At 42.4% G+C, this 27,814-nt stretch overlaps 1 protein-coding gene across 9 annotated transcripts; it reads left to right on the top strand.

The window, feature by feature from the left end:
- On the top strand, positions 1 to 27,275 carry LOC110530262 (zinc finger MYND domain-containing protein 11). Of its 9 annotated transcripts, none has more exons than XM_036985858.1 (17): positions 1 to 142; positions 4,826 to 4,961; positions 9,127 to 9,286; positions 10,421 to 10,444; positions 14,773 to 14,796; positions 15,150 to 15,311; positions 18,525 to 18,602; positions 18,898 to 18,990; positions 19,607 to 19,694; positions 20,125 to 20,180; positions 20,327 to 20,404; positions 20,632 to 20,750; positions 21,514 to 21,778; positions 22,101 to 22,208; positions 22,578 to 22,853; positions 23,504 to 23,689; positions 24,080 to 24,241. In XM_036985858.1, the coding sequence occupies exons 2-17, from the start codon at positions 4,831 to 4,833 to the stop codon at positions 24,224 to 24,226; spliced, it is 1,995 nt and encodes a 664-aa protein (XP_036841753.1). In that variant the 5' UTR covers positions 1 to 142; positions 4,826 to 4,830; the 3' UTR covers positions 24,227 to 24,241. The 9 variants fall into 9 exon arrangements, with proteins under 9 accessions (XP_036841753.1, XP_036841755.1, XP_036841759.1 ...); XM_036985860.1 differs by having other exon boundaries at positions 15 to 147; XM_036985857.1 differs by having other exon boundaries at positions 29 to 211.
- Positions 27,276 to 27,814: the final 539 nt, after the last annotated feature.

Raw genomic sequence — 27,814 nt, 5'->3', positions numbered from 1 at the left:
AATCACAATTCCACCACTAGAGTTCTCCTGTGTAAAAACCTGTCCTGCTATGTTGGCGCTGTTTACCTCCCCAATCCTGTGCTGTGGCCAGCTGGACATAAACCATAATTCAGACAGTCTAAACTATCCCGGAAATACAAATGTAAGGTATTTTACATTGAATCCGTCACGGAGTTATACAGACACATATATTAGTAATACTGTAGTAAAGGTAAGTTTGACATTTATTTCATGAAACATGTATTACTTCAATGAAAACATTACGGCTAGTTAGCTATTTTATGAACATGGCGCCTTCGAAAAAAAAAAGATCTTCCATGCACGTTTTGGTAGCTACTGTAGTTTCTTTACTACTGTCAAAAAACGATATTGTACTTGATTTGCCCAGCTACTCGGCTATTAATCATGTTTGACAGCTAACGTTTGCTAGTACAGAACTGCTTTGCCGATTCGGCTAGCTAATGCGTTGGTTAGCTCGCTGGCTAGTTACCTTAGCTTAATTTACTATGTTTTGTCGAACCATGTTTAGGTTGATAGCTTTAGTAGTTTACATCAAGCCATGCATATTGAAGTATTTGACCTAGGTAGCTAACTAACGTTTTGACAAGCTGTATTTGGCCCACGCCATGGAGATTATCCTATCCAAACGTTAGCTAGCTTCCTGTTAGTACCAACTAGATACCTAAGATTAAGCTGACAGGAGCCAGCTAACTGACTGGGAGCTCCCAGTTTGCTCTTGTGGCCTTGGCTGCTTTTGTTGAAATATCCACGGACTGTGTTGAATACTTAATCCAGAAATCAGACAATTTGGATGGTCTAGGGAAGAAGGCACAATTACCTGCTCTCCCACTAACCATGTGTCAATAGTTGGCCAGACAAAATTAAAACAGTAACGACAAGGCGTATTAATGTCTCCAATTAGCTTGTTAGCTGGCCAATCTAGCTAGCTAACGCTTTAGCTAGGTAACAAAATGTTTGCTTGCTCTTCAACATTATGCAATTTGAATGTACAAATTATTCGATTTTCCCATTTAGTTAAATGGTTAGCTGTAAAAGTCGATGTGATAAGTGATTGCAATGAATTTAGCCAACTTATTAGCTAGGTACTACACATAGCAGGCCTATCTTACACCCAACAACTGTTTTATGCACATGTGCCGTTCATCATGATGATGATGGTGTGAAAAGTTGCCTGGTATGGTTAGCCGAACCCATATTCCGGTCCAGCGAATGAGATGAGAGCGGTCCAAGTAGCTATCTTGTTTTTATATTTTAAAAATAGTATTTCTTGACTTAGTTTTAACTATTCCTTCAGCTTTAGCACAGCCGCAGGATTTCTTCAGGATTTATGTCTCCCATAGCTACTATTATTCATGGTGATTTTGACCGGCTGTTTGACCGGTTGCCCCTACCAAGAATATAGATAGCCTATATACAACAGTGGTTAATTTCAGATGGTATATTTTATGTCATCCTCCTCTGTTGTGCACTGGTTGTGTTGGAAGAGTGAAAACAGAGGAGCAGCTGGACCTTGAGGAAGACAACAAATGTTGCATACATTTGATCAACTTTATTCATCCAGATGCCAATAACTAGACTTATCTCATATGATTAAAAGCTCTGTCTTTTTTGTGCTCCTGGACACCTTGTATAATAGAATGAGGGAGTGTAGTTCCTCCACCTCTGTTGTATTGGAGTCATGTAGTGTCAGTCGCCCTGAGACAGAGGTGTGTAGCAGCTGTGATCTGTATTTAACTAGGCAAGTCAGTTAAGAACAAATTCTTATTTACAATGACGGCCTAGGAACAGTGGGTTAACTGCCTTGTTCAGGGGCAGAAAGACAGATTTTTACCTTGTCCGCTTGGGGATTCGATCTTACAACCTTTCGGTTACTGGCCCAACGCTCGGCTACCTGCCGTCCCCTGCTGTTACTTTCCTGTGTAAGGTGCCAGTGGTTGTGGAGTTGAGCACAGAGCAGTGCTATGGCACAGTTGGCACTCATTAACGCCTACTCTGATTGGCATAGCATGGGATATTGCTCACTGTCACCTCTACTCCTCTCAGCAATTCTTCACCGTCTCTTACAGCTCAGCAGGCTGCATGTCAGGCAGTGGAAGATACATGATTTACAGTCTTTCAACCCTCAGGTTATTTTTACTGTCTTGCTAATGCCATACAAATGTAATGAAATATTTAACAGATGGTCCTCATCACTTTTCTCAAAAATAAAAAGTGAAAAAATACACCATTTAAAATAAAAATGTTGTCCTCAAGCTTCCTGTAAAGAGAGATACACAATTTCCTGTCAGATTATAGCTGAACCATGCCTGTTTTAGTCTCCCCGAGATGCTAATATCTCTTGATTAGGTCGTTAGGTGTTGAATTAAGGTTGCTAACAAGAATCTCTACTCTTGAATTGTTTTATTTATATTTGCTCGCTTGCCTTACCTGTTAACATTTGATAAAATGTATATGGCCTAAGTGTTTGTTGCTCTATATATCAGAGTAAACTCAATAGGCTTCACATACAAGATACCATGGTATTGTAAGGACTGGATGTGAGCTGCCTAAATCTGTGAAATGTGGCTCACATTTCAGTATCACATGTTTTGTATTCTGACTATGACCAATTTAAGTACCTGATGTGTAGGCTATTTCCTCCTGTGTCTGACCCAATGAGTTGGTAAAATCCCAGGATGTTTGTAGGTAGGCTACTATAGGCTTATGTATTTAGTAAAGTGTTGTGAATGGTTAGTAAACCATGCTCATAATTTGGCCTTTGGTCTTTAAATGTTAGAGTTGAACAAAAGTATTTATGGATTTGCATTCTGTGTGTGAAGTCTGGACCAAAAAGGTACATAATGGCGCAGCGAGTGGCGCAGCTGTCTAAGGCACAGCTGTCTAAGGCAAGAGGTGTACCTGCAGTCCCTGGTTCGAATCCAGGCTGCATCACATCTGTCCGGTCAATGTAAATAAGAATTTGTTCTTAACTTGCTTGCCTAGTTAAATTAAGGTTACATATGGTGAGGTTGTAATATCAGCTTTATGGTTACCACAGCCACAAATCTAAATTGGATGGCCTATATCTTTTTGGTCTTAATATATGCAGTGTGGTTAGGGTTAAGATGAGGGTTAGGTTTAAAATGAGATTTCAAGAAGAGACATTTTTGAAATAGGTGTGGTTTAGCCATAATTATGACTTTGTGGCTGTGGTAACTAGTGACGACCCCCATTTTCTAAAGTGACATTTTACGTTTCATGGAAGCTTATTAAGAAGAGAAATGCGTGAAATTGGATTTGAAACTCTGTTTCATAGAAATTCTCTGAAAGCTATAGTAAGCTGTGTCATGAGAGGAGGCGATGCTCATCACATAGATACAACCGAGTCCTTTGTGACATGGTGGGAAGCCAATTACCTGGACCTGAATGTACTGAAGACCAATAAGCTAGTGGTAGATTTGAGGAAAAATAAAGATGTTTTTAATCCCATTTTTATTAATGGTGAAGAGATTGGTACTGGGGACTCTTACAAGTACTTGGGTGTAATAGTACATGTACTTGGGTGTAAAACAAACTGAACTGGAAGGAGGACTCCCACACTGTCTACAAAAAATACCAATTCAGACAATACTTTTTAAGGAAGCAAGTGCTACGTATGGCTGCAGCCGGGAATTGATGCAGGACCTCTTCATAAAAATGCTGCATGCAAAAACACACATGATCTTTGGCAATGACACACACCTACTCCACAGCACTTTAATGCAACACGAGCAGCTTTAGTAGCAGGTCCATCCTGCCTAGAAGTTCCACAGAGAGGTTTAGACAGTCATTTTTACCCACATCCATTAAGCTTTTTAACAAATGTAATTGATTAACTGTTTTAGGATGTCTTCCTGTTGTTTTTTTCTTGTTTCTCCCTCTAAAGTACGATAGGAAAACAGCACTTGAATCAGACTATTTTACAGATTCTAAATTGCAGGTCCCTTCATGTGTCTTAATCTTAAATAATTGATGAAGCATGCTGTTATAAAACAATTTCCCAAATTGGGATTAATAATACTCTGCTCTTTAGTTGAAAGAAGGCAAACTGCTACTGTTCCTTTTATTTTCTCTGGAGAAATATTGTATTTCCTCGTATTTGATTTGTTCTATGGCAGTGTCGGGAAGTTGCACAACTTTCATTGTGTCTTTGTAATAACAGTTTTTTTTTTCAGGGTGATGCTTTTCAACTCCCACTGAATAGCCTCTATGTAGGCCATTTCTACTACAGGTCCCTAAATGCTGATTCCTGTTACATTGCAGTTTAAGGAAATTATATATATAAAAAAGGCCAATAGAATTAGGCTAGGCCATAGGAAGCATATAGGAAGCCACCTGTGACACTTGCATGATCATTGGAGCTGTGTTGTGTTATCATGGACAATGGACATCTATTAGGCCAGTCAAAGCACATGTCTGAGGTCAGGACCTTCTGAAATGAGAATAGGCAGTTTTTGTTGTCTTGATTGGGTTGACCAATCCTTGTCCTGAAGGGCTTTGGAACCTGCAAATTCTTGTTGTTTCCTATCCTGGATGAATCCTTTATCCTGGCGGTTTTAGCTAGGAAGATGGCTGGAGGTAGCCTGATGGAATCATCCTGATCACTGCGTTCACCATTCTGTTGATGTGAAATAGAATGGTGAACGTAGCAATCAGGATTGTTCCACTAGGCTAGGCTGAATGTGTAGTCTGCCCCTGCTCTCTATTGATGGTGCTCCTTGATGAGATTCCGCAGTGTTTAAAGATGTAGCCTAATGTTTTGAAACCTTTCTCCCATCCCTTGCAGGTGTCATGAATAAAGAGATCATGTCGCGTGTGGTGAAAAAGAGGCAGGCGGACCCTAAAGTGGTTCAGTACGTGTGGGCTGCCATTGAGGTCATACGCAACCAGAAACAAATTGCCAACATGGACAGGATCTCAAAGTAAGTGCTGCAGTCATACTAGTTCTGTTCCAATACGTATGGAAAATGGAGACATCACAAACGGCAAAAGAGTAGGCCTAAGCATTTGTGGAGACACCTTGCTGTTTTGGAGCCAGAACGACGAGGTGTCTCTAGTTGTTTACAATTGTGATACACCTTCCATGCTTAGCCTATTCACTTTGAATACGTATTGAGTTTGGTGGATGATGGATGGTCTTACCCACCCCACTCTCAGGGTCATACTTGATCAATAGCTGAAATTATGACGGTTTCATGGTTCAATACTTGACATGGAATTTATTTAGCTTATTGACATTTAGACTACAGGGCTTGACATTCAGATACATTTGCCAGTGGCACACCGATCACAGGAATGCAAGCTATGCATGCAGAATTTTAATCATGGGTGATTTCATGTTTCATTTGCAGTCTGGGCATACACCTTATAGCCTATAGCCAACCATACAATCTGATATTTAAACCGATTATTTGGAAAACAAAATTAAAACCATCCCCTCAATGATGACATAGCTTTAACATATGAAACTGTTTAAAATGTAATATTCCCCACCAGAAATGAGCCCAATAACATATTGGTGAAAAGTAATATATTTAGGGCCAGTACATGGACCATATTGCAGGCAGGTGTGCTATTTTAGCAATTAGCATTATCACCTGTAGCCTGATGCAGTATCATGGCTACACTGCTGAAGCATGGGGTTGCTAATCTGCATTGTTTACCCCAATGGGCTAATCATTAGCTACAGTGCATTCGGAAAGTATTCAGACCCCTTCCCTTTTTGTTACGTTACAGCCTTATTTTAAAATGGATTAATAAAACATTTTCCTCATCAATCAACACACAATACCCCATAAAGACAAAGCGAAAACAGGTTTTTAGAAATGTTTGCAAATGTATTATAAAAAAACAGATACTTTATTTACATAAGTATTCAGACCCTTTGCTATGAGACTCGGAATTGAGCTCGGGTGCATGCTGTTTTCATTTATCATCCTTGAGATGTTTCTACAGTCCACCTGTGGTAGATTCAATTGATGATTTGGAAAGGCACACACCTGTCTATTTAAGGTCCCACAGTTGACAGTGCATGTCTGAGCAAAAACCAAGCAAGGAGGTGAAAGAATTGTCCGTAGAGTTCAGAGAAAGGATTGTGTCGAGGCACAGATCTAGGGAAGGGTACCAAACAAATTCTGCAGCATTGAGCGTTTCCAAGAACACCGTGGTCTCCATCATTCTTAAATGGAATACGTTTGGAACCACCAAGACTCTTCCTAGAGCTGGCCGCCTGGCCAAACTCAGCAATCGGTGGAGAAGGGCCTTGGTCAGGGAAATGAGTCAGTGGCCAGACGGAAGTCACACCTCAGTAAAAGGCACATGACAGCTCACTTGGAGTTTGCCAAAAGTTACCTAAAGGACTCTCAGACCTTGATAAACAAGCTTCTCTGGTCTGATGAAACCAAGATTGAACTTTTTGTCTTGAATGCCAAGGAAACCTGGCACCATCCCTACGGTGACGCATGGTTGTGGCAGCATCATGCTGTGGGAATGTTTTTCAGCGGCAGGGACTGGGACACTAGTCAGGATCGAGGCAAAGATGAACGGAGCAAAGTACAGAGAGATCCTTGATGAGAACTCATGACCTCAGACTGGGGTGAAGATTCACCTTCCAACGAGACAACAACCCTAAGCACACAGCCAAGGCAACGCAGCTGTGGCTTCGGGACACGTCTCTGAATGTCCTTGAGCGGCCCAGCCACAGCCCGGACTGGAACCTGATCGAACATCTGAAGAGACCTGAAAATAGCTGTGCAGTAATGCTCCCTATCCAACCTGACAGAGCTTGAGAGGATCTGCAGAGAAGAATGGGAGAATCTCCCCAAATATAGATGTGCCAAGCTTGTAGCGACATAGCCAAGAAGACTTTGTAAATTCTTATGTAAATGTGATATTTCAGTTAAAAAAATATATACATTTGCAAACATTTCTAAAAAACATGTTTTTGCTTTGTCATTATAAAGTATTGTGTGTAAATTGATGAGGAAAATGAACAATTGAATCCATTTTAGAATAAGGCTGTATTGTAACAAAGTGGAAAAAGTCTGAATACTTTCCGAATGCACTGTGGATCAGACTCTAAATATGATCTTGTTGCTAGTTTGTCCTAAATGTCCTAAAAAAGTCCCACCGCCACTAGCCTAATAAAATCATGTGATTTTTACAGTGTTTATAAATACAGTGCAATTGTGTGAATTTGACAGTGAATATAAGCCTATCGTTTATGCACTCAAATGGCCGTGACATGGCCGAAGTTCAACTCTGTGGGTCTGACTCGAGTATCCAGGCCGTACTGAGGTGGGAGTCACATGAGACGGAGCGGGAAGGCTTTGGCATTCTTGCCACCGCTTGGGAACCGAATGCTGGTTGATAACAAGTGTGAAGTCTCAGACGTTGGGAAGATTGTGATTAATTACAAATGGACATGTTTTGGAATTTGAAAATGTAATGGCCTTAGCGGGCCATATGAAAGCTAGATATACTGGCCCGGTGAGCTTGGCAGATGTTGCCAGGCCATCGGGCAGCTCTGAATTTTGAACCCTGAGACCATAAATTAATTCAACCAACCTATATTGTAGAATCAGACGTTGATGAATATATAATTAGATTTAGACCCTAACACGGAACCCAAACCGTCTGTGCGCGTGCACCATTGTGCATAAATGTATTTTGTCCCCCCGCACTAAAAGTGATCACGACACGCAGGTTAAAATATCAAAACAAACTCTGAACCAATTATATTAATTTGGGGACAGGTCGTCGAAAAGCATGAAACATTTATGGAAATTTAGCTAGCTAGCTTGAACTTGCTAGCTAATTTGTCCTATTTAGCTAGCTTGCTGTTGCTAGCTAATTTGACCTGGGATATAAACATTGAGTTATTTTACCTGAAATGCACAAGGTCCTCTACTCCGCCAATAAATCCATACATAAAATGGTCAACCGAATCGTTTCTAGTCATCTCTCCTCCTTCCAGGCTTTTTCTTCTTTTGACTTTATATTGCGACTGGCAACTTTCATAAATTAGGTGCATTACCGCCACCGACCTATTTTGTCTTTCAGTCACCCACGTGGGTATAACCAATGAGGAGATGGCACGTGGGTACCTGCTTCTATAAACCAATGAGGAGATGGGAGAGGCAGGACTTGCAGCGTGATCTGCGTCAGAAATAGAACTGACTTCTATTTTAGCCCTTGGCAACGCAGACGCTCGTTGGCGCATGCAAGCAGTGTGGGTAATTGAATAACATGTATGTCTAAATTTATTTTGCGACGCGAGCCGGTGTAGTCAGCCTGTAAGAGTTAGGTGCTATCAAAGTTTATTAGACATGATCGTTATGTGATATTCTTACAGTCTAGTCTAAATTCATTCACGGCGAAATCCATGGCTGATCAGTCATTTTTTTTCATGTTAATGGGAATAGGAATATGGCTAAATGAAATCCTCAGGCAGAGAGCCCTGGAAGTTGGCCACTGTCATAATGAATGCCACAGAGTGGCTGTTGTCATGGAGATAAAGCAATGAAATTCAATGGCAGGCACTGTTGAACTGTCTTAATGTCTTTAAAACTAGACATTTTGTATTTGAATGTATGAGGTGGTGACAGTGGGAGTCCATGAAAATACAGTTTAATATGAGAACAAAGGCATACGGGAATGAGAGTGAGGAAATTGTGTTATTATCTCTTTTCATTAGGACCTAGATGTGAAAAGGTTCCATCTCTGTGCAGAACACGAATGATTGTCTGACCAAAATGCACAGTCATTGGTGGTAGTATATGTCTAACTATTCTATGTGATTTGAGCATGTACTGGGCTTCACTGTGATGATGCGTTTGTAATGCAGTTCGCAATATTTTTCTGGGGGATAGGCCAGGCCCTACTTCAAGATTTTAAATTGGCAACGCAATACCTTCCTTGGCAATGCAGTGGGCACTCTTGTCTATAGCTGCTTCTGTTCTGTTCTCACACATTTCACTTGTGAATTGCATATTTGGCTGGAGGTGTATGCATTTCCCTTTGGTTGAGTTGAGATGTTAGAGAACGCAGGCAGGCCGAGACAGTGATGTTGGTGTGCTGTGTCTGCAGGTACCTGAGCCGTGTGTTTGGCATGCACCCAAAGGAGACAGCCAGGCAGCTGAGTTTGGCAGTGAAGGATGGCCTGGTCGTAGAGACTCTCACTGTGGGCTGTAAGGGCTCCAAGGCTGGCATCGAACAGGAGGGCTACTGGCTGCCTGGAGACGAGCAGGTAAGAGAGGGATTTGACCCTGTAGTGAATGACAGGGGTGTATTTCCTGATTAACACCTCTATGGTTCAGAGGAAACCTTCATTAAATGTTTACGTCTTTTTTATTTGTATGGAGTGTCTTGTGTGTGTGTATATCTGCTATGCTAGACAACTAACATGCAAACCTCACTGGCCACGTTGCAAAATAAATGTGCACATACATGTTATTCAATCATTTCACCCCCACCGCTCATGTGAACGAGTGTCTGCGTAGCTAAGCACTAAAATACAACTTGGTTATATTTTAGACACTCCACACAAGTCCTAATCTTATTGGATATCAGAAAGATACAAGCCCACATGGATGCTTGAAAGACAAATGAGGAGAGATGAATGAAAGATAATTAACTAAAAACAAACTCGTTTTCCCTTTTTATCTGTGGATTAATCGTCTGAGTAGAGAAACATATGAATTTGTATTCTACAAAAATCCAGCAACAATGAACACATACATTTCAGGTAAAACCCCATGCTCATCTCCCAGGACAAATTAGCTAGCAATAGCAAGCTAGCTTAATGTCCATGAATGTTTTATGTGTTTCGACATGCCCCCAAATTGATATCGTTGGTTCACAGTTGGCTTTGATATTTTAACCTGCGTGTCTTGATCGCGTCTTGTGTGGATGGCGCGTGGCCAGTGTAGTCAGCATGTTAGTTATATATCAGTCATTCAGAGGTTCTATGAACTATAGCACTGAATTCAGCATTGACTATAATCACCTGGTGATTGAAGTCATGCTGATCTTTTTCAAATGTTTACTGTATGTGAAGCTGACTTGTTAGTCATAGGTATGCACACATTCCTTTTGTACTGTAGCTCTGCTATACACCAAACAATCTGAACCCACACAGTTCAGTCAACACTAGCACTGCTCTTAGGCTGTGTTTATACAGGCTGCCCAATTCTTGTATTTCTTTCCGTGCCAATTGATCTTTTCACCAATCACGTCAGATCTTTCACATCAGGTCAAAATACCAATTAGTGAAAAAAATATCAGAGTTGGGCTGCTTGTGTTAACACAGCCAAAGATAGCTCAATTGACCGTAGCAGCAGGACTTTAAACATTGCTTTCTGGGTCACTTGCAATCACACAGGAGCCCAATGCCGACGGAAGCAAGGTAAGGGTGCATCATTGTTTTTTTTATTTTGGTTTGATTTGTTCTGCTTTTATCTCTATAATTTATTTTACTAACATCATCTCGTGAACAAATCACTTCGGCCACTTGCAGCGCAATCTTGGATTTTATGGAATCTTTTTACAGCGCAGCATACTCTATAATAGAATATGAAGATAATAGACTCATGGAATTAGTTTAACTGTTTTTAAAAATCTTTTAATTTGTAATGATTAGACCATTTTATGTCACACTCAGTAGTTTTAACACCAGAGAAGATGCTGATATTCCATGTGAAAATCTTCCAGAAAGCCCATTGTAGCGCTGTCTCTCGGTGGCCCAATTTCTTGTGGAATGGATCAAAGTGACTTCCTTTAAATATTTGCTCGCTACTTATCTACACATGTAACGTTGCTTTAAAAATAGCTACATAAAAAAATCGAATTCATTGCCAGGGTTAAATAAAGTGAAAGCTGTATATTCTCCATGGCTTTGTTTGACACATACTTCAAATACATCTACAGATAAATACATCTCTGAAAAATAGTTTGGGAATTATAGTAGTACATTTCAAAGCAATGTCTTTTGAGTGACATAACAAGCAATGCCAACATAGTCGCAGGTTTGTAGCAAGCATATATGATGAATACGTGAGTAGTAGATGTAGTTTTGCAGTAGTAGTAGTAGTAACTCCTCAGGGAGGGATGTGTAGCTACGTTCCTCTGTGTGTTACTGTTATGATCTCTGTGTTTCCGGCATGCGTTTGGTTTGATGAACAGGGGGGTGTGGTGGTGTGTGATGTCATCTAGTTGTCTATACTATGCCTGCTTCCCAAATGGCACCCACATAACACGTATGGAATTATGTAGTAACCAAAAAAGTGTTAAACAAACCAAAATATATTTGACATACTTCAAAGTAGCCACCCTTTGCCTTGATGACAGCATTTCACACTCTTGGCATTCTCTCAACCAGCTTCACCTGGAATGTTTTTCCAACAGAGTTCCCACATATGCTGAGTCCTTGTTGGCTGCTTTTCCTTCACTCTGTGGTCCAACTCATCCCAACCCATCTCAATTGGGTTGAGGTCGGGTGATTGTGGAGGCCAGGTCATCTGATGCAACACTCCATCACTCTCCTTCTAGGTCAAATAGCCCTTACACAGCCTGGAGGTATGTTAGGTCATTGTCCTGTTGAAAAACAAATGATAGTCCCACTAAGCGCAAACCAGATGGGATGGCGTGTCGCTGCAGAATGCTGTGGAAGCCATGCTGGTTAAGTGTGCCTTGAATTCTAAATAAATCAACGACAGTGACAAAGCACCATCACACCACCTCCTCCATGCTTCACGGTGGGAATCACACATGCAGAGATAATCCGTTCACCTACTCTGTGTCTCAAAAATCTCAAATTTGGACTCATAAGACCAAAGGACAGATTTCCACCAGTCTAATGTCCATTGCTTGTGTTTCTTGGCACAAGCAAGTCTCTTCATATTATTGGTGTCCTTTAGTAGGGGTTTCTTTGCAGCAATTCAACCATGAAGGCCTGATTCGTGAAGTCTTCTCTGAATAGTTGATGTTGAGATGTGTCTGTTACTTGAACTCTGTAAAGCATTTATTTGGGCTGCAATTTCTGCGGCTGGTAACTCTAATGAACTTATCCTCTGCAGCAGAGTTAACTCTGGGTCTTCCTTTCCTGTGCCGGTCCTCATGAGAGCCAGTTTCATCATAGCGCCTGATGTTTTTTGTGACTGCACTTGAAGAAACTGAAAGTTCTTGAAATTTTCCAGATTTATTGACCTTCATATCTTACAGTAATGATGGACTGTCATTTCTCTTTGCTTATTTGAGCTGTTCTTGCCATAATATGGACTTATATCTTCTGTACCCCCACCCCTACCTTGTCACAGCACAACTGATAGGCTCAAACGCGTTTAAGAAAGAAAGAAATTCCACAAATTAACTTCTAACAAGACACACCTGTTAATTGAAATGCATTCCAGGTGAGTACCTCATGAAGCTGGTTGAGAGAATGCCAAGAGTGGGCAAAGCTGTCATCAAGTCAAAGCGTGGCTACTTTGAAGAATAAAAAATATATTTAGATTTGTTTAACACTTTTTTTGGTTACTACAGGATTTCATATGTGTTATTTCATAGTATTGATGTCTTCACTAGTATTCTACAGTGTAGAAAATAGTAATAATGAAAAGTCCTTGAGTAGGTGTGTCCAAACTTTTGACTTGTGCTGTATGTTACCTCTCCCTTATATTATAGTAGATGGTCAACAGCCTTTTTTTTCCTTACATGGGGATGTTGGATGTCCTTCACTTGATCTCTGAAATAACCATCACCACACTGGAAAATCATGCCATTGTGATGGTGATATTTAACACTCCAGGTGAGGTAGAAAGCTTCATCGGACACAGAGAGTTCTTCCCCAGAGGCCTCACCCTTTTTTGAAGTCACAACAACCGTTTCATTCAGAATACAATAGGGCAGGGACACAGAGTGGACAGTGAAGTACCTTTCTACACTTGACTGTACAGTATGACTGGGCCAGGCGCAGAGAGGGAGATCTGTTGAAACAGAGCTGAACACTACCAACAGACTAGGTCTCGCCTGGAAAGAAATGTCTAAAATAGCCCTGGGCCCAGTTTCCCGATAGCAATGTTACTTAGGCTTATGAGTATTTTAACGATGCATATTTTCTACAATGGCCGAAGATGTAACATGCGTTTCCCAAAACCACGCAGAGAGAACTGAGTGCGTCTTTGGAGAATGTGTCGATAGCAATAGGATCGAAAGAAAGCGAGCGCTGCTTTCGGATCAGCTTTCTCCATTAAAATCTTTGCTTTACATTATAATCACATTACATCACAATACTGATGACTGATCAGCTCCTAGAGAGATGGGCTATTACCACCTATGGCTGCAAATATTGAGGCAGCTTATTCTAATGTTTACCAAATAAAAATGCACTAAATGACTCATTTTAGGCTAAACATCATGAAATATATATAGACAAATTAGACAGTAGCCTACAAGTAGCAAAATAGAACTCAAATGATTGAACATGAAATGTATTTCAATATGATTGAAATAGGCCTATTACTTACTGTTTATATTTTAATTCAGTCATCTCGGTTTTCATTTGAAGCATATTTTTATACGTCGCTTGTTTGTATCAATTGCAAAGACATTGGCAACTTTGTTGTGAACTTTATTCTGAAGTTCACTGAGAGACGGAGAACCACGGAGATCTTCTTGGTATAAAGGGAGTGCAAAAAAAGCCAGGATTGGTCAGGTGTTAGATTACGAGCGTTTTGAAGTGCACCGGTAATAATAATGGTTTTGGGAAACAGATCTGAGATTTAACAATGCTCCTACGATGGTTCTAACAATGAACTTAGCCTTTGAAGATGCTTTTGGGAAACCAGGCCCAGGACAGGAAGAGATGGAGGAACTTGTGGAGGGCTCTCATAGCCCACTAGGCTGGGAGTGGCACTGTTTACCGACTGTCAGTCTGTCCTCTTTCCTTTATCCTTTTGACTTTTTATGGCTGTGTTTTAGTTCGTGCTCCTCCTCTCTGCTCACCTGTGATGGAGTGCTCTCCAGCTCACTAGGTTTAAACAGAGCATGTGCAACTGAGCAGAGCCTAGATGGCGTTGGATCTGGCGTTAATCTGAAGGAACGGGTTTTCTGGCTTCCTACATCTGAAAGAAATGGTTTTGTGAGGAGGTGTAGACTAGTTTTTGACATGTTGCAATATAACACAGTCCTTGTTGACTTCCACTCCAGACTGTGTGGAGGAGGAGTGTGACTACCATGGTTGTTGGTTTGAATCCCAGGCTGGCAGGTAGTTTCTAGCTCTGTGCCCCTTAGTGAAACCTGAAATACTATAGTAGATCATTAGGCTAAATCATAAAGGTTTGAGCAGCAGGTTCAGGTTGGCAGGAATTTGACCCACCCTTCCCTAGCTTCCATCAGCCTTTCATGCATGCACAACCACATCTGGATTTTATATTAACTTTGTCTGGATCCCAAATGGCAGCCTATGTCCTTCATAGTGCACTACTTTTGACCAGGGCATTATATAGGGAATAGGGTGCCATTTGGGACATACACTTCCTCTAGCCTTCTAGTAAGCCAATGTTTCAGCGATGGTCACACATTAGTCTTAGGCCTTCCTTCCAATGAGGTTTATCCAAAGATTGTGCTTTGAATCATTGGCTTGCACAGGTGTTATGGTACACAATCCACTGTACACACACACACACACACCGTTTATTTGTTAGTTAATTAATCAATGATGGGGGTGTTTAATTGCAGACGGAGAAGGAGCCACCAGAGGAGGTCAGTCAGAATTCACTAACTAAATAAACATTCAATAACTGTTGTGATGTTTGTATAGGCTACCTGTAAAAACTTGGGATTTCATGTTTTATTTAACTTGTATTTATTCAGGAAGTCCCATTGAGGTCAGAAGACCACTTTTCAAAGGAGACATGGATATATAACATACATTTTTTGTAGATAATAGAACTGAAAAGTTCCATTGATGTGCCTTTGTCAAGCCCCAGCACAGGTGTGTGTTGTGGAGTAGCTGGTGTGGTGGGGCCAAGAGTGGCCCCCTGGCTGGGGGTGTAGTCTAGCCGTCAGGTCGGTGCGGAGGGGGGGCACCGACCACTGTGCTCCGTCTGTTTCAGGAATGGGAGGCGGAGAGCCACGACTGGTACTGCTTCGAGTGCCACCTGCCCGGAGACGTGCTTGTGTGCGACAACTGCTTCCGTGTCTATCACCTAAAATGCCTGTCTGATGAGTACAAGCCCCGGGACAGTGGATCCCACTGGCAGTGTGTGGTGTGCAGGGTAGGTACTCCTATAGGCGGCAGGTAGCCTAGCGGTTAGAGCGTTGGGCCAGTAACCTAAAGGCTGCTGGTTCGAATTATGGTTGCAAAGGGTCGGAAACTTAACGGTACATTTTCTGAATTTTCCTGGAAATTCATCAAAAAAGTTAGCTTATAACAGTGAACCTTTTTTTGTTGGGATACAAATAAGGCAATTCTAGGTCTTGTGGCATATTTTGGTTAAACTATCTCCAATTCAATGGAATTGCAACCGTCTGCATGCACCACTCTTCCGTCACATGTGCAGTGCACTCTTCCGTCACATGTACAGCTGATTCTCAAGATCTTGCACACTAATGAGATGCTATTGAGCCCACACTACCTCACTGTCTGAGCCAAGGACTACATGCTTTCTGGTAAGTTTTGATTAAAATATTGGGTGGGGTGAATGCATTTTATATGACATGCATGCCTTTTTGTTAACTAGTAAATAGTAGCCTAAAGCAAAGTGCGTTTAAATCATCTATAACTTTCTGCTAGTTAGTTTTTGCTACCATGTGGGTTTTAGCTTGCTTGAGCCTGCTAACGGAGGAGTGTTAATTCACCTGTTTCCATACATGTTTAATTTTAAAACATCTTACAAAAGAGTTGTTTAATCCAACTGCTTAACTATTTATCTGTACATGGAATTGTATAGTTTTTTTTTTACTCATTTACTTCTAATCTTTACAGGAAAATGCCATAGGGCACTATCTGATGTGTGGAGACATTTCACTGCAGCTAATGTAGAAGGAAAAACTGTGTACATTTGCAAATACTGTGCCAAATCATATGTGAAGAATGCAACAAAGATGCAGAATCATCTGGCCAAGTGCATAAAATTCCCTCAGCGCTCACAACAACCAACCTCTGACAAATGTCCCTCTATTTCTATTTGAGGTTAAAATGCTGAACCAGACACCTTATCGATAGCAACAGCTCATGGTCCTCCTGGAATCAGAAGTTTTCTTTTGACTCAATAGAGGAACGGAGTCAGAGAAATGCTGATGAATGTCTTGCTCGAGCTTAGTGTGCAACTGGTTCACTTCTGATGCACACAGGCAATGTGTATTGAAAGAGATTTCTGAATGTTCTTCGCCCAGCATACACCCCTCCAACCAGACATGCTTTATCTACTAATTTGCTGGATGCAGAGTTCAACAGAGTTCAAGTGAAGGTCAAGGAAATCATAAAGAAAGCAGACTGTATTGCAATCATCTCTGATGGGTGGTTGAAAGTTTGTTGGCAAGGAAAAATTAACTACATCATCTCCACCCCTCAACCAGTATTCTACAAGAGCACAGCAGACACAAGGGACAAAGGACACACTGGTCTCTACAATGCAGATGAGCTGAAGGCAGTCATCAATGACCTTGGACCACAGAAGGTATTTGCACTGGTGACCGACAATGCTGCGAACATGAAGGCTGCTTGATCTAAAGATGAGGAGTCCTACCCTCACAGCACACCCATTGGCTGTGCTGCTAATGCATTGACTCTGCTCCTCATGGACATCATGGCACTTAAAACAATGGATACACTCTACAAGAGAGCCAAGGAAATGGTTAGGTACGTGAAGGGTCATCAAATTATAGCAGCAATCTACCTCACCAAGCAAAGTGAGAGGAATAAGAGCACCACCACATTGAATCTGCCCAGCAACACCAATTGGGGTGGTGTTGTCATCATGTTTGACAGTCTCCTGGAGGAGCCTCTCCAAGAAATGGGCATTTCACAATCTGCCGATATGGACAGCCCCATCAAGAGGATCCTCCTAAATTATGTATTTTGGAAGAGAGTGGTAAGCAGCCTGACACTCCTGAAACCAATAGCCATTGAGGGAGATAATGCCATCCTGTCTGATGTTCAGACTCTTCTTGCAGATGTAAGGGAAGCAATCCGTACTGCCCTGCCTACTTCACTGTTGCGCCAAGCAGAGGAAACTGCAGTTGTGAAATACATCAAAATGCGCAAAGACTTCTGCCTGAAGCCCATACACGCCGCAGCGTACATGTTGGACCCCAAGTTTGCTGGCAAGACCATCCTGTCTGTCCAGAGATCAACAAGGCCTATGGTGTCATCACAACCGTGTCTCACCACCTTGTCCTGGATGAGGGCAAGGTTCTTGGGAGTCTGTACACTTCCAAGCAAGGGCTTTGGGATGGAGATGCAATATGGAAGTCGTGCCAACATATCTCATCAGCCACCTGGTGGAAGGGACTTTGTGGATCTGAGGCTCTTTCCCCCGTTGCCTCCATCATCCTCCAAATCTCACCAACATCAGCCGCCTCAGAGCCCAACTGGTCCTTGTTTGGGAACACACACCAAAGCACACAACAGGCTGACCAATAAAAGGGTTGAAAAGTTGGTGGCCATCCGGGCAAATTCCCTGGCTTTTTGAGCCTGACAACGAGCCATCCTCAACAAGGTTGGAAAGTGACAGTGAAGATGAGGCCTCAGAGTCTGATGTTCAAGACGTGGACATTGAGGAGGTCCAGGGAGAAGACATGGAAGCCTGAGAGGAAGACAACTAAAGCTTTAGTTTCTAGACTATCCTTTTACAGATGTATGTTGAAAACGGTTTGGGAGATGCGATGGATCATTGGGGATCATTCAATATTCCCTTTTGTTCAGTGAAATCATCCCATGTGAAGAGTTGACTCATTTAATTAAAGTTCAATTCATAACTAAATTGTTTTGTTTTTTTCTATTGGAAGGATTGAATCATTTGCAATTATGTCTACTTATAAGGTGAAATGTTTGTTTGTCTCCATATGCTATGGTAAATATATCCAATACAAAAAACATCTACATTTAAATGGTATTAATATTAATTTGCATATATTTCCATTAATTCCCATATATTCCTGTTAATTCCCACGAAAAGTTTCCACCTGAATATTCCCCAAAATGTGCAACCCTAGTTCGAATACCTGAGCCGACAAGGGGGAAAATCTGTCTGTGCTCTTGAGCAAAGCACTTAACCCTAGTTTGCTCCAGGGGCGCCGTACTACTATGGCTGAACCTGTAAAACAACACATTTCACTGCACCTATCCGGTGTATGTGACAATATAACATATTATATACTCCGTTAGCTCTCATCAGTTCCAATTTACTGCTAGCTACACGTGGTTTGAATAGAGAGCTGGATGGGTTACAGAGTCATTCTCTCTCTCTCTCTCTCTCTCTCTCTAGGGTAGTAAAAAGAAGAACCTGAACAAGCAGGAGATGTGCAGATACCTGCGTTTTATCATTCAGCGCATGAAAGAGAGGGTGAGTGTTGCAGTTAGTTTTATGTTCAGGGTAGGGATGCAGGACCAGTCTGTGGCACTGATTGCATCCCAAATGGCGCCCTATTCCCTATATAGTGCACTACTTTTGACCAGCCCTCCTATAGGGCTCCGAGGGTGCCATTTGGAACGCTACACTGTATTGAATCAGAGCTCTGCCATGTTTTACACTTTAAATCAAGGCCAGTAAAATGTCCCACCACAATGGCTAGGGTTTATCCCAGCTCCCCTCCTCCTTTTCGCCCATAAATCATATTATTTCTCTCCTGGCACTGTAGGCCGTGGACCTGAACAAGAAAGGCAAAGACACTCAACACCCGATGTACAGAAGGCTCATCCACACCACGCTGGACGTCAACAACATTCAGGAGGTAACTCCCCGCAATACACTGCTGAACACAGGATTTCACTTTTTTTCTGTCCCAAATGGCACCCTATTTCTTATGTATAGGGAATAGGGTGCTATTTGGGACTTAGTCCATGTTGTTTGGTGAGGGTCTGTGTAAGGGCACGTCAGATGTAGCCCCAGTATAAAGCTGTGATTGTGTAGCTGAGGCTTTCAGATTGCCTCTCGTCACAGCGAGGGCGTCAGTGAGGTCTCCTCTGCACCGTGATCACTGGTAGTTCCCACCAGCCAAGCCCTGCCTGCCAAATTGGCTGGGAAACAGCACAGCGCTCCCGCCACTGTCTCAGGGTAGTATTCATTAGTGCACACTGTAGCAAAACGTTCAGCTTAGTCCCTCCCAGTTCCATTCGGTTTTCTTCTGTTTGGTGCTGAGTGAATAGGCCTCTGGATAGGCTAGAAAACAGCACAGTGCCTCCCTGGCTTGGGTCTCGGTTTCTGGGTCTGTAGTGCACTGCCCTCCTCTGGTCTCTTATGGTACTGCAACTGCACCACACAACCCCCTCTCTGCTGCCCTACCTAGTGTGAATGAATAGTCCTCTTTGTGTTCTCTCTGTCTCTGTATCGCTGTCTATGTGTTGCAGAACCTAACCGAGGGGAAATACAAGAGCTTCGACGAGTTCAAGGCAGATGCCCAGCTGATCGTGCACAACACCGCCATCTTGTTTGGAGGTGGGGGGGTGTGTGTGTCGTTCACAACCATGCTGTTATTATGGGCTGCGTCCTAAATGGCATCCTATTCCCTTTATACTGCACTACGTTTGACCAAGGACCATAGAGCTCTGGTCTACAGTCGTGCACTATATAGGGAATAAGGTTCCATGTGGGAAACATCTGTGAAGAGCAAGTTTTGCTGTCAGATTTCCTTCCTACTATTATTAATTGCAGCTTAGAAAATAAGACCGTATAGTTGTGGCAGATATGTAATTTGAAGGAAGCACGAAGTCTGAACTGTTATTGATTGTCTACCAAAAAATGAGGAGGATCATGTCTCTCTATGTAGTTACAATGCATTTGCGGTGGCATGTTCAATGGAACAAAATCCTTACAATGTACTTCAATGTTATTTTCCCAACGTTAACGAAACCTGTTTTTGTTGCAGTTCATAGTGACCAAGCTGAAATAGCACGGTTGCTCTACAGTGACACATGCCATGAGGTAAACAGTTTTCCCCCCCTTTTTCTTTTCTGAACTAAATGTGACAGATTTGTATTGTAGTTTTCTAGGTGGTTGTGTTGTGAGTGGCAGGGCAGCTGTTCTCTGTGTCTCTTCATCATTCGCTCCACGTCTCGCTCTCTCTCCAGCTGAACGAGTTGATGCTGTGTAAGAACTGCTTCTTCCTGTCCAACGCTCGGCCTGACAACTGGTTCTGCTACCCCTGTGTGAGTATCAAGCGGTCTTGCCTTCAATGCTCCTGGGGCGTTGATTGTTGAAATGATCAAGATATCAACTCAATGTAATATTGGCCGTAATGTTAGGGCTATGTCTGAAACATTATTGCCCCAATATAATTGCCATAAGGGGACAAATAAAGTTGAATGAATTGTATGTGTGTATTATCTGGTGTCATTTGCCCTGTGCTGATCTGGGGTTGTGCTTGTTGTTGCAGACTCCTAATCATGAGGTTGTGTGGGCTAAGATGAAGGGCTTTGGCTACTGGCCGGCCAAGGTCCTGCAGAGAGAGGACAATCAGGTGGACGTCCGCTTCTTTGGCCACCAGCACCAGAGGTCAGCCATCACACTGATACAGAGGCTGCGTCCCAAGTGGCACTGTATTCCCTATGTAGCTCACTACTTTCAACCAAAATGTTCATCAAAAGGAGTGCACTAAGGTGCTAGAACTCATCTCCCACCAGAGGTCAGCTATCACACTCGTGCTGATAGACAGGGCATAGTTATTGTGCCTCTACTTATGCAACAGCCTTATCACTAGGACATGAGTCTCTGGATCTGAGGGCCAACTGTATTGACACGCAGAGCGACGGATATATCATAGTGGATCATTTTAAACTTTCGAACACCCAGAATTTCTTGTCTGTACTCTATCATTTCTAGGCTGACGGCTCAAACGGAATTCTTCCGCTCCTCTGTCGTTCGCTACATACTTCAGTCTGATACTGTCGTCGCTGAAGTCGTTGTGTGGTGACGAGGGGTGTTGTACCAAACAGAGTATCAAAGCTAGTGACGAATTTCCAAACCTCCACTTTACCCACGTGTGTTCTGGCTCTGGCCCAACTCATTGGTTTCTGTACCAATCAGACGGCCCTGAATGTGTTCACATTCGGTGAAGGGTCGGGAGGTACTCAGATCCAGACTCTGCGGAGAAGAAACTAATGTCCGTGGGAATGGTGTAGCGTTTGGCCAGAGCAAGGCATCTTGCTAGCCATGCAATATAATTTCCCCTGGCTATGGAGCTTTGAGAGATTCCCTGGCTGCTCTGACGGTTGTCCCTCCACCTCTCCCTCTTCTTCCCCCTCCTCCTTGTCCCCAGAGCGTGGATCCCTGCAGACAACATCCAGGACATCAAGGTGTCGGTGCAGCAGCTGCAGGTGAAGCGCAGCGCGAGCTGGAAGAAGGCCTGTGATGAGCTAGAGCTGTCCCAATGCTTTCAGAGGGAGGGCCGCTTCTGGAAAACCAAGGCGGGGGAGAGGCTGGAGGACAGGAGAGGAGACGGAGAAGAGAGGCTGACAGAGAGGCCGGAGGAGGCAGAGTACTCAATCTCCTCCACCAGCAACAACAACGATCAGGTCAAACATGTACGTATGCATGCACTAGCCTCACACACACACACTCTCTCACACACACACACATAGGTATTTTTTATTTGCATGTTGAAAATAAGCTCACTAAAAGCTGCTCTGGTGTGTTTTTAGTAGCTAATTTAATATTACAGGTCCTGTAATAAATTAAGAGGAATTTCAATGATTTGAGAATGTGAGGGTCAACACAAACACCATCTGTATTGTTATGGCTCAGGCTCAAATGGTTGCCGTGGTAACGGAAATGCTTATCCAACAGAGGTGTTAGACATCTCTGATACTGCGCTACTGTAATCCAATATGTTGTGTTTCTCCCCAGCAGAAAGCAGACAGACAGGCAGACCGAGACCATCAGCCAGACAGGCAGGAGCCTAAAGCAAAGAAGAGCCGTCGCAGTCAAGCTCCTGAGCCCAAAGAGGAAGCCACTGTAAGTATCCCAACACTACTGTTGTACTGTCACCTTAGCCAGTGTGTTACCATGGTATGTGTCTGTGTGTTTCATTTGAAGTGTTTTAGGGCTTGATTTAATCTGTGTCGCATATAGCTTGACATTTAAAGGTCATTTCCGATTTGAGCTGCCATACGCAGCGTTTACCGTGAGTGCAGTTTCCGCATTGACTTTAAAGTTCAATCGCACTAAACTTCGGCAATATGGATTGAATCAAGTACTTAGTGTTTGTGTGTGAGGGGTGGGGGTTGTGTGTGTGTAGGGAGATGTATGCGTGTGTCTGTTTCTATGTTTGTTTGCTTGTTTCTCTCTCCATCTCTAACGCCATCTCTGACCTCTCTCCCCCAGGACCCGGAGCCTGAGATGGAGGCTGTGAGCAGCAGCCAGGAGATCCCCGTGACGACGCCCCACCAGCCAGAGAAGCTGTCTGTCTCCACGCAGACCAAGAAGGCCTCAGCCACCTCGCCACGCAGCCTACACCGCAGCACCCAGACCACCTCTGATGGAGCCTGCCAGAACATGTGCCACGAGAAGTACACCAAGATCTTCAACGATGTCAAGGACATGATGAAGGCCGACAACAAGAGGGAGACGGAGCGCATGGTTCGAGAGGCCCTGGAGAAGGTGAGGGACTGGGGGATTGAGACAGGGGGTTCGAGAGGCCCTGGAGAAGGTGAGGGACTGGGGGATTGAGACTGAGGGGGTTTGAGAGGCCCTGGAGAAGGTGAGGGACTGGGGGATTGAGACTGAGGGGGTTCGAGAGGCCCTGGAGAAGTTGAGGGACTGGGGGATTGAGACTGAGGGGGTTCGAGAGGCCCTGGAGAAGTTGAGGGACTGGGGGATTGAGACTGAGGGGGTTTGAGAGGCCCTGGAGAAGTTGAGGGACTGGGGGATTGAGACTGAGGGGGTTCGAGAGGCCCTGGAGAAGTTGAGGGACTGGGGGATTGAGACTGACGGGGTGCGAGAGTTCCTGGGGGATTGAGACTGAGGGTATCCGAGGGGCCCTGGAGAAGGTAAGGGACTGGGGGATTGAGACTGAGGGGGTCCGAGAGGCCCTGGAGAAGGTGAGGGACTGGGGGATTGAGACTGAGGGGGTCCGAGAGGCCCTGGAGAAGGTGAGGGACTGGGGGATTGAGACTGAGTAGGACATAGAACAGTAGGACACTGAGAAAAGCTTTTATTGAATTATTCTTAAAGAAAAGGAAACACGCTAACACACGAGTATACCACAGGTATCAAAGTTGAGGCTCATTTTCTGTGGTGTGTGTCTCCAGCTGCGTTCTGAGATGGAGGACGAGAAGAGGCAGGCGGTGAGCAAGGCAGTGTCGGGGGGCCAGGCTGAGATGGAGAGAAAGTGTAAGACGGTGAAGGAGAAGTGTAAGGAGGAGCTGGTGGAGGAGGTGAAGAAGATGGTGGCCCAGCACAAGCAGCTCATCTCCACCACCAAGAAGAAGCAGTGGGTGAGTGCGAGCCTTCTCTTTCCCTCGTTCTCTACCACACACAGCTCAGTCTGTTGAGACCTGAGGGGCTAAATCCCCAAAAATATTTGGACACGCACAGTTCATTCATTGTGTTTTTTTAATGGATTTGTCCCACAACCCACTACCTACAGTGGTAGCTAAGCACATCTCTGACCTTTTGGGATTTTTAACTCCATAACCAAAAGGCCAATACATAATTAGAGCAGTACTAGACATAGTCAATATAATGTATCAATTGAATATGACAATGACTTAACAGCAAATGAGTTATTTGTTAAAGTGGTATTCACAAATTACATCATAGTAATGTACGAAAAAATGTAAGCCTAAAGAGGAGCCATGTCAGTTCTGACTGTGTGTGTCCTCCAGTGTTATAACTGTGAGGAGGAAGCCATGTCAGTTCTGACTGTGTGTGTCCTCCAGTGTTATAACTGTGAGGAGGAAGCCATGTCAGTTCTGACTGTGTGTGTGTCCTCCAGTGTTATAACTGTGAGGAGGAAGCCATGTCAGTTCTGACTGTGTGTTTATCCTCCAGTGTTATAACTGTGAGGAGGAAGCCATGTCAGTTCTGACTGTGTGTTTATCCTCCAGTGTTATAACTGTGAGGAGGAAGCCATGTACCACTGCTGCTGGAACACCTCCTACTGCTCCATCAAGTGTCAACAGGAGCACTGGCACGCCGACCACAAACGCACCTGCCGCAGGAAGAGATGAACAACCCCCCCCCCCCATTGGCTCTCCCCCGATGTAACTTACCCAACCACGCCCCTACCTGACTTCCTGAACACTTTTTGGACCGAATATATGCGGGAAAAAATAGCTATTTTCATTTTATTTCAGTACTTTATTTAATATACCCAGTGTATCGATTTTAAAAATATATATATTATCAAGAGCATGGCTCGAATGATTGTTTTTTTATTTTATTTTTATGAAGTGCTAATTTGACCTATGTTGCAGAATGTGTTATTTAAGTGTCTAGTAACAGATGAACATTAACTGAAAACATTTTATTACCTGCATTTTTTCCACTTTTCTTACTGTTAATGTTTAACAATGAATATTACAGTCGATCTTATACCGTAAGTACTATGGCAGCGTTGAATAAGCTCTGCTTTCATACAGAAAATATTTTTTAAAATGCTGAAAATCATGAGAAACAAAATGTAATTGTGAAAAAAGGAAATGATCCATAAATTTTTTTGCATGATTTTATCATGAACATATTTTGGTAAATAGCACCTTTTTATTGTTTTTATCCATTTTCAAGTCTCTTAAACATCGTTGGGAACAGGGTTATGAAGTCGGCTATAAAGATGCTGACAAATCTTCCCTTTGTTATTATGCACATTTTGAATATACTGTCATTTTTATGAATTAAAGAAAAAGTTATACATTTCTTGGGAATATATAGCAATCTTTACTGAGCTGGATCTTAGAGAGGTTCCTTCATAATTTGACCGTTTGCACATTTCATTTCATGACCCAAATGCTTTGTAATATTGCCAAAAATGACATTTGTTAAACCTTATCTTAAGAGAAGGTGCGTGCTGTTTTTTCCCCTCTTGTTTATGATTGGCACCAGTGCCATGGTTATTGTGATGTTCACTGTAAGTACGGTTTTAGAATGCTCAGTGACTAGTTAGACATTCACTGCTTATGCTGTTGGTGGTCAGTGCCTGTTTTTTTCAAAAACTATCCTCATATTCTGAGTGAAGAGATGTGCATGTTGATAGTTCCACATTTGTATTACTAGAAAAATAAAGTATCTCGGTTTTCCCATAGACAATGAATACGGATGGACCAATATAAAATATGCAAATATCAACGGTGATCAGGCTTAACTTTTAGTACTTTTTTTCTTTTCTTACTGGAGTCTGAATGGTGTGCAATGTTATTATCCTTTGCTTAACTTGTCTTGGATCATTTCTTAAAGGGTAATGTAATTGCCAATTTTATTTAGAACAGAAGTACTAACCAAGAGGCTACTTGGGAAGTCAGCCATTATTGTAAGTCCATGTGACTGTTTCCTTAGTTATGAAGAGCTGACTGAACAGAGGAAAGGTTATCCCCTGCATTCATTTTGCCTAGTTTTGGACACCCGGTTTTCAATGATGGCAACTCTCTCTCTTCCGTTAGCTCCGACAAAGTGTATCACTTTTCAGAGCTAACACAATTATTTGTATTCGTTAGAACACGATGACAAATAATGGCGTAGACGATTTATTTTAAATCTCTTTTTCTCTTACCCTAACCCATAGTCTGTTGTTGTTTTTCAATCAGAGAAGCAGTGTAATGTTTTAGAAGTAATGAACAAACTGCCTGATTTGCCACATGTAACAATGTTCTGTTTAATCCTGATACACTTCCTCAGGAGACTGAACAGAATCATGCATGCCCTGCACGAATGCCACAATCTTTCTCTCCCTGTCTCATGGTGTTAACAAAATCATATTCTGTTTGTCATGGTTGCACATGTAAATAAACTGGTTCCTTTACACCATGTCATTCTAATGTGATTAAAGGCAACACACACTGATGGTGCATTCTAATGGAAGTTATTAACAATGCTGAGGTTTGCAAGTAGTTCACCACTGGCACGCTGCAGGCAGTAGTTAACTCATCTGCCCTCTATTAGTAAGGCTAAGAGAGAGGACCAATGTAATTGGGAATCAGATTAAGCTGTTGATATGTTGCCTTGAAAACCAGTAGACCCCTGCAGTTCTTCTTAACTGGCCAACTATCTATTACTGAGGTGAGTATCACTGTCCAGACCTCAACCACTCCTCTTAACACAAATGTTTGGTCTTCATTGTTTCGAAAACTTTGTCTGCACTTTGGAAAGTGTTGTTGCATAGGACTTAAATTCCGATCTGATAATTGTATTGGTTTACTGATAGAGGATGTATTAATGAGTTATTTTGATGTCATTCACGTTTTAAAGTATTTCTGGAAACTTGCATGAGTACGATGTGCATATTATGTTCCTTTTTCCTCTCATTTTAAAAGAGCGTTGTACTTCCTGAAAATGATGCAATATGACAATTATTTTCCCTTCAAATTGCATTCTAGCAAATTCTCACTATTTTCTGTCGAGAAAAGGGTAACGTCTCACACATGACTACATCTAAAAACGTCCCCCCCTGTCCATATGTACACTGTTAATCGTGGCTTAAAGGTCGACTTTGGGCACGAAAAATGGTGCGTCTCGTTCTCAATTTTCAAACAGAAATGGGGTGTACTCTGTGGTTTATCGACGTCATTCCAACGTAGCTAGTTCGTTATCTAAACTTGTCACTAGCCAATAACTTATCCAGTATGTGTTGACGTCATTTCACAGGATTTGTTTTTAGACAGAAGCTGTAGACGTCGTTAAGACTTGGCATTTCTGAAGCCAAACCATTTTGAACGTGCATTGATCAGTTATACAGTTTTAAAGTGTTTATTTTTGTCCAAGGTCGACCTTTAAAATGTTCTATGCTACTGGCATTTTAACGCTTTAGCTAGCAATATGTATATAAATATATTCTATGTGCTAACATGGAGAATAAATGTATCAAAAAGTTCCTGTAGTTGAGTATTCATTTATGTCCATCTGAGGGTATTTTAGGGCTCTATTCAATATATCACTGAAGCGTTACAGATTGAGTGGTTAGAAATGTACAGGTAATTTCTGATTGACCCAACATATTGCTGGGTGTACCGTGAATGCAGTCTTCGCTGACGCGGGAACATTGCCTTTACATTTCAATAACGCTGAACTTCCATGATATGGATTGAAGTAACTAAGGGGCCCTGGTCAAAAGTAGTTCACTAAATGAATAAATGGGTGCCATTTGGGTTGAAACATGAGAAATATCTAAAAGTTTCCAGGGTAAGACAGAAAATTATTTTTCTTGAACTTCAAAGTACTTTTTGGATCAGTAAAACTGTTTGCTGTGCAAAAAATATATTTTCAAACATACTTTTTCTCATATTGTTGGCCTTACCATAGGCTGGGATTCAATCCGATCAATGGTAGATCCCTGTAAGTGTGCTTGACATTTACAGGTCCTTTTCAATTGAACCGACATGCATGTTTACCGTGAAAGGGCAATCCGGTTG

Source organism: Oncorhynchus mykiss, chromosome 8 (genome assembly GCF_013265735.2).
Source record: "Oncorhynchus mykiss isolate Arlee chromosome 8, USDA_OmykA_1.1, whole genome shotgun sequence".
Classification (NCBI taxonomy): Eukaryota; Metazoa; Chordata; class Actinopteri; order Salmoniformes; family Salmonidae; genus Oncorhynchus; species Oncorhynchus mykiss.
This window is presented reverse-complemented; position numbering and strand designations above follow the sequence as displayed.

Excerpts from the sequence above, each read along its gene's own strand:
- LOC110530262 (XM_036985858.1), top strand. The coding sequence starts at position 4,831 with ATGAATAAAGAGATCATGTCGCGTGTGGTGAAAAAGAGGCAGGCGGAC. Across the intron at positions 19,695-20,124 it reads CACCGCCATCTTGTTTGGAG|TTCATAGTGACCAAGCTGAA; the intron begins GTGGGGGGGTGT and ends TTTTTGTTGCAG. Across the intron at positions 20,405-20,631 it reads ACTGGTTCTGCTACCCCTGT|ACTCCTAATCATGAGGTTGT; the intron begins GTGAGTATCAAG and ends TTGTTGTTGCAG.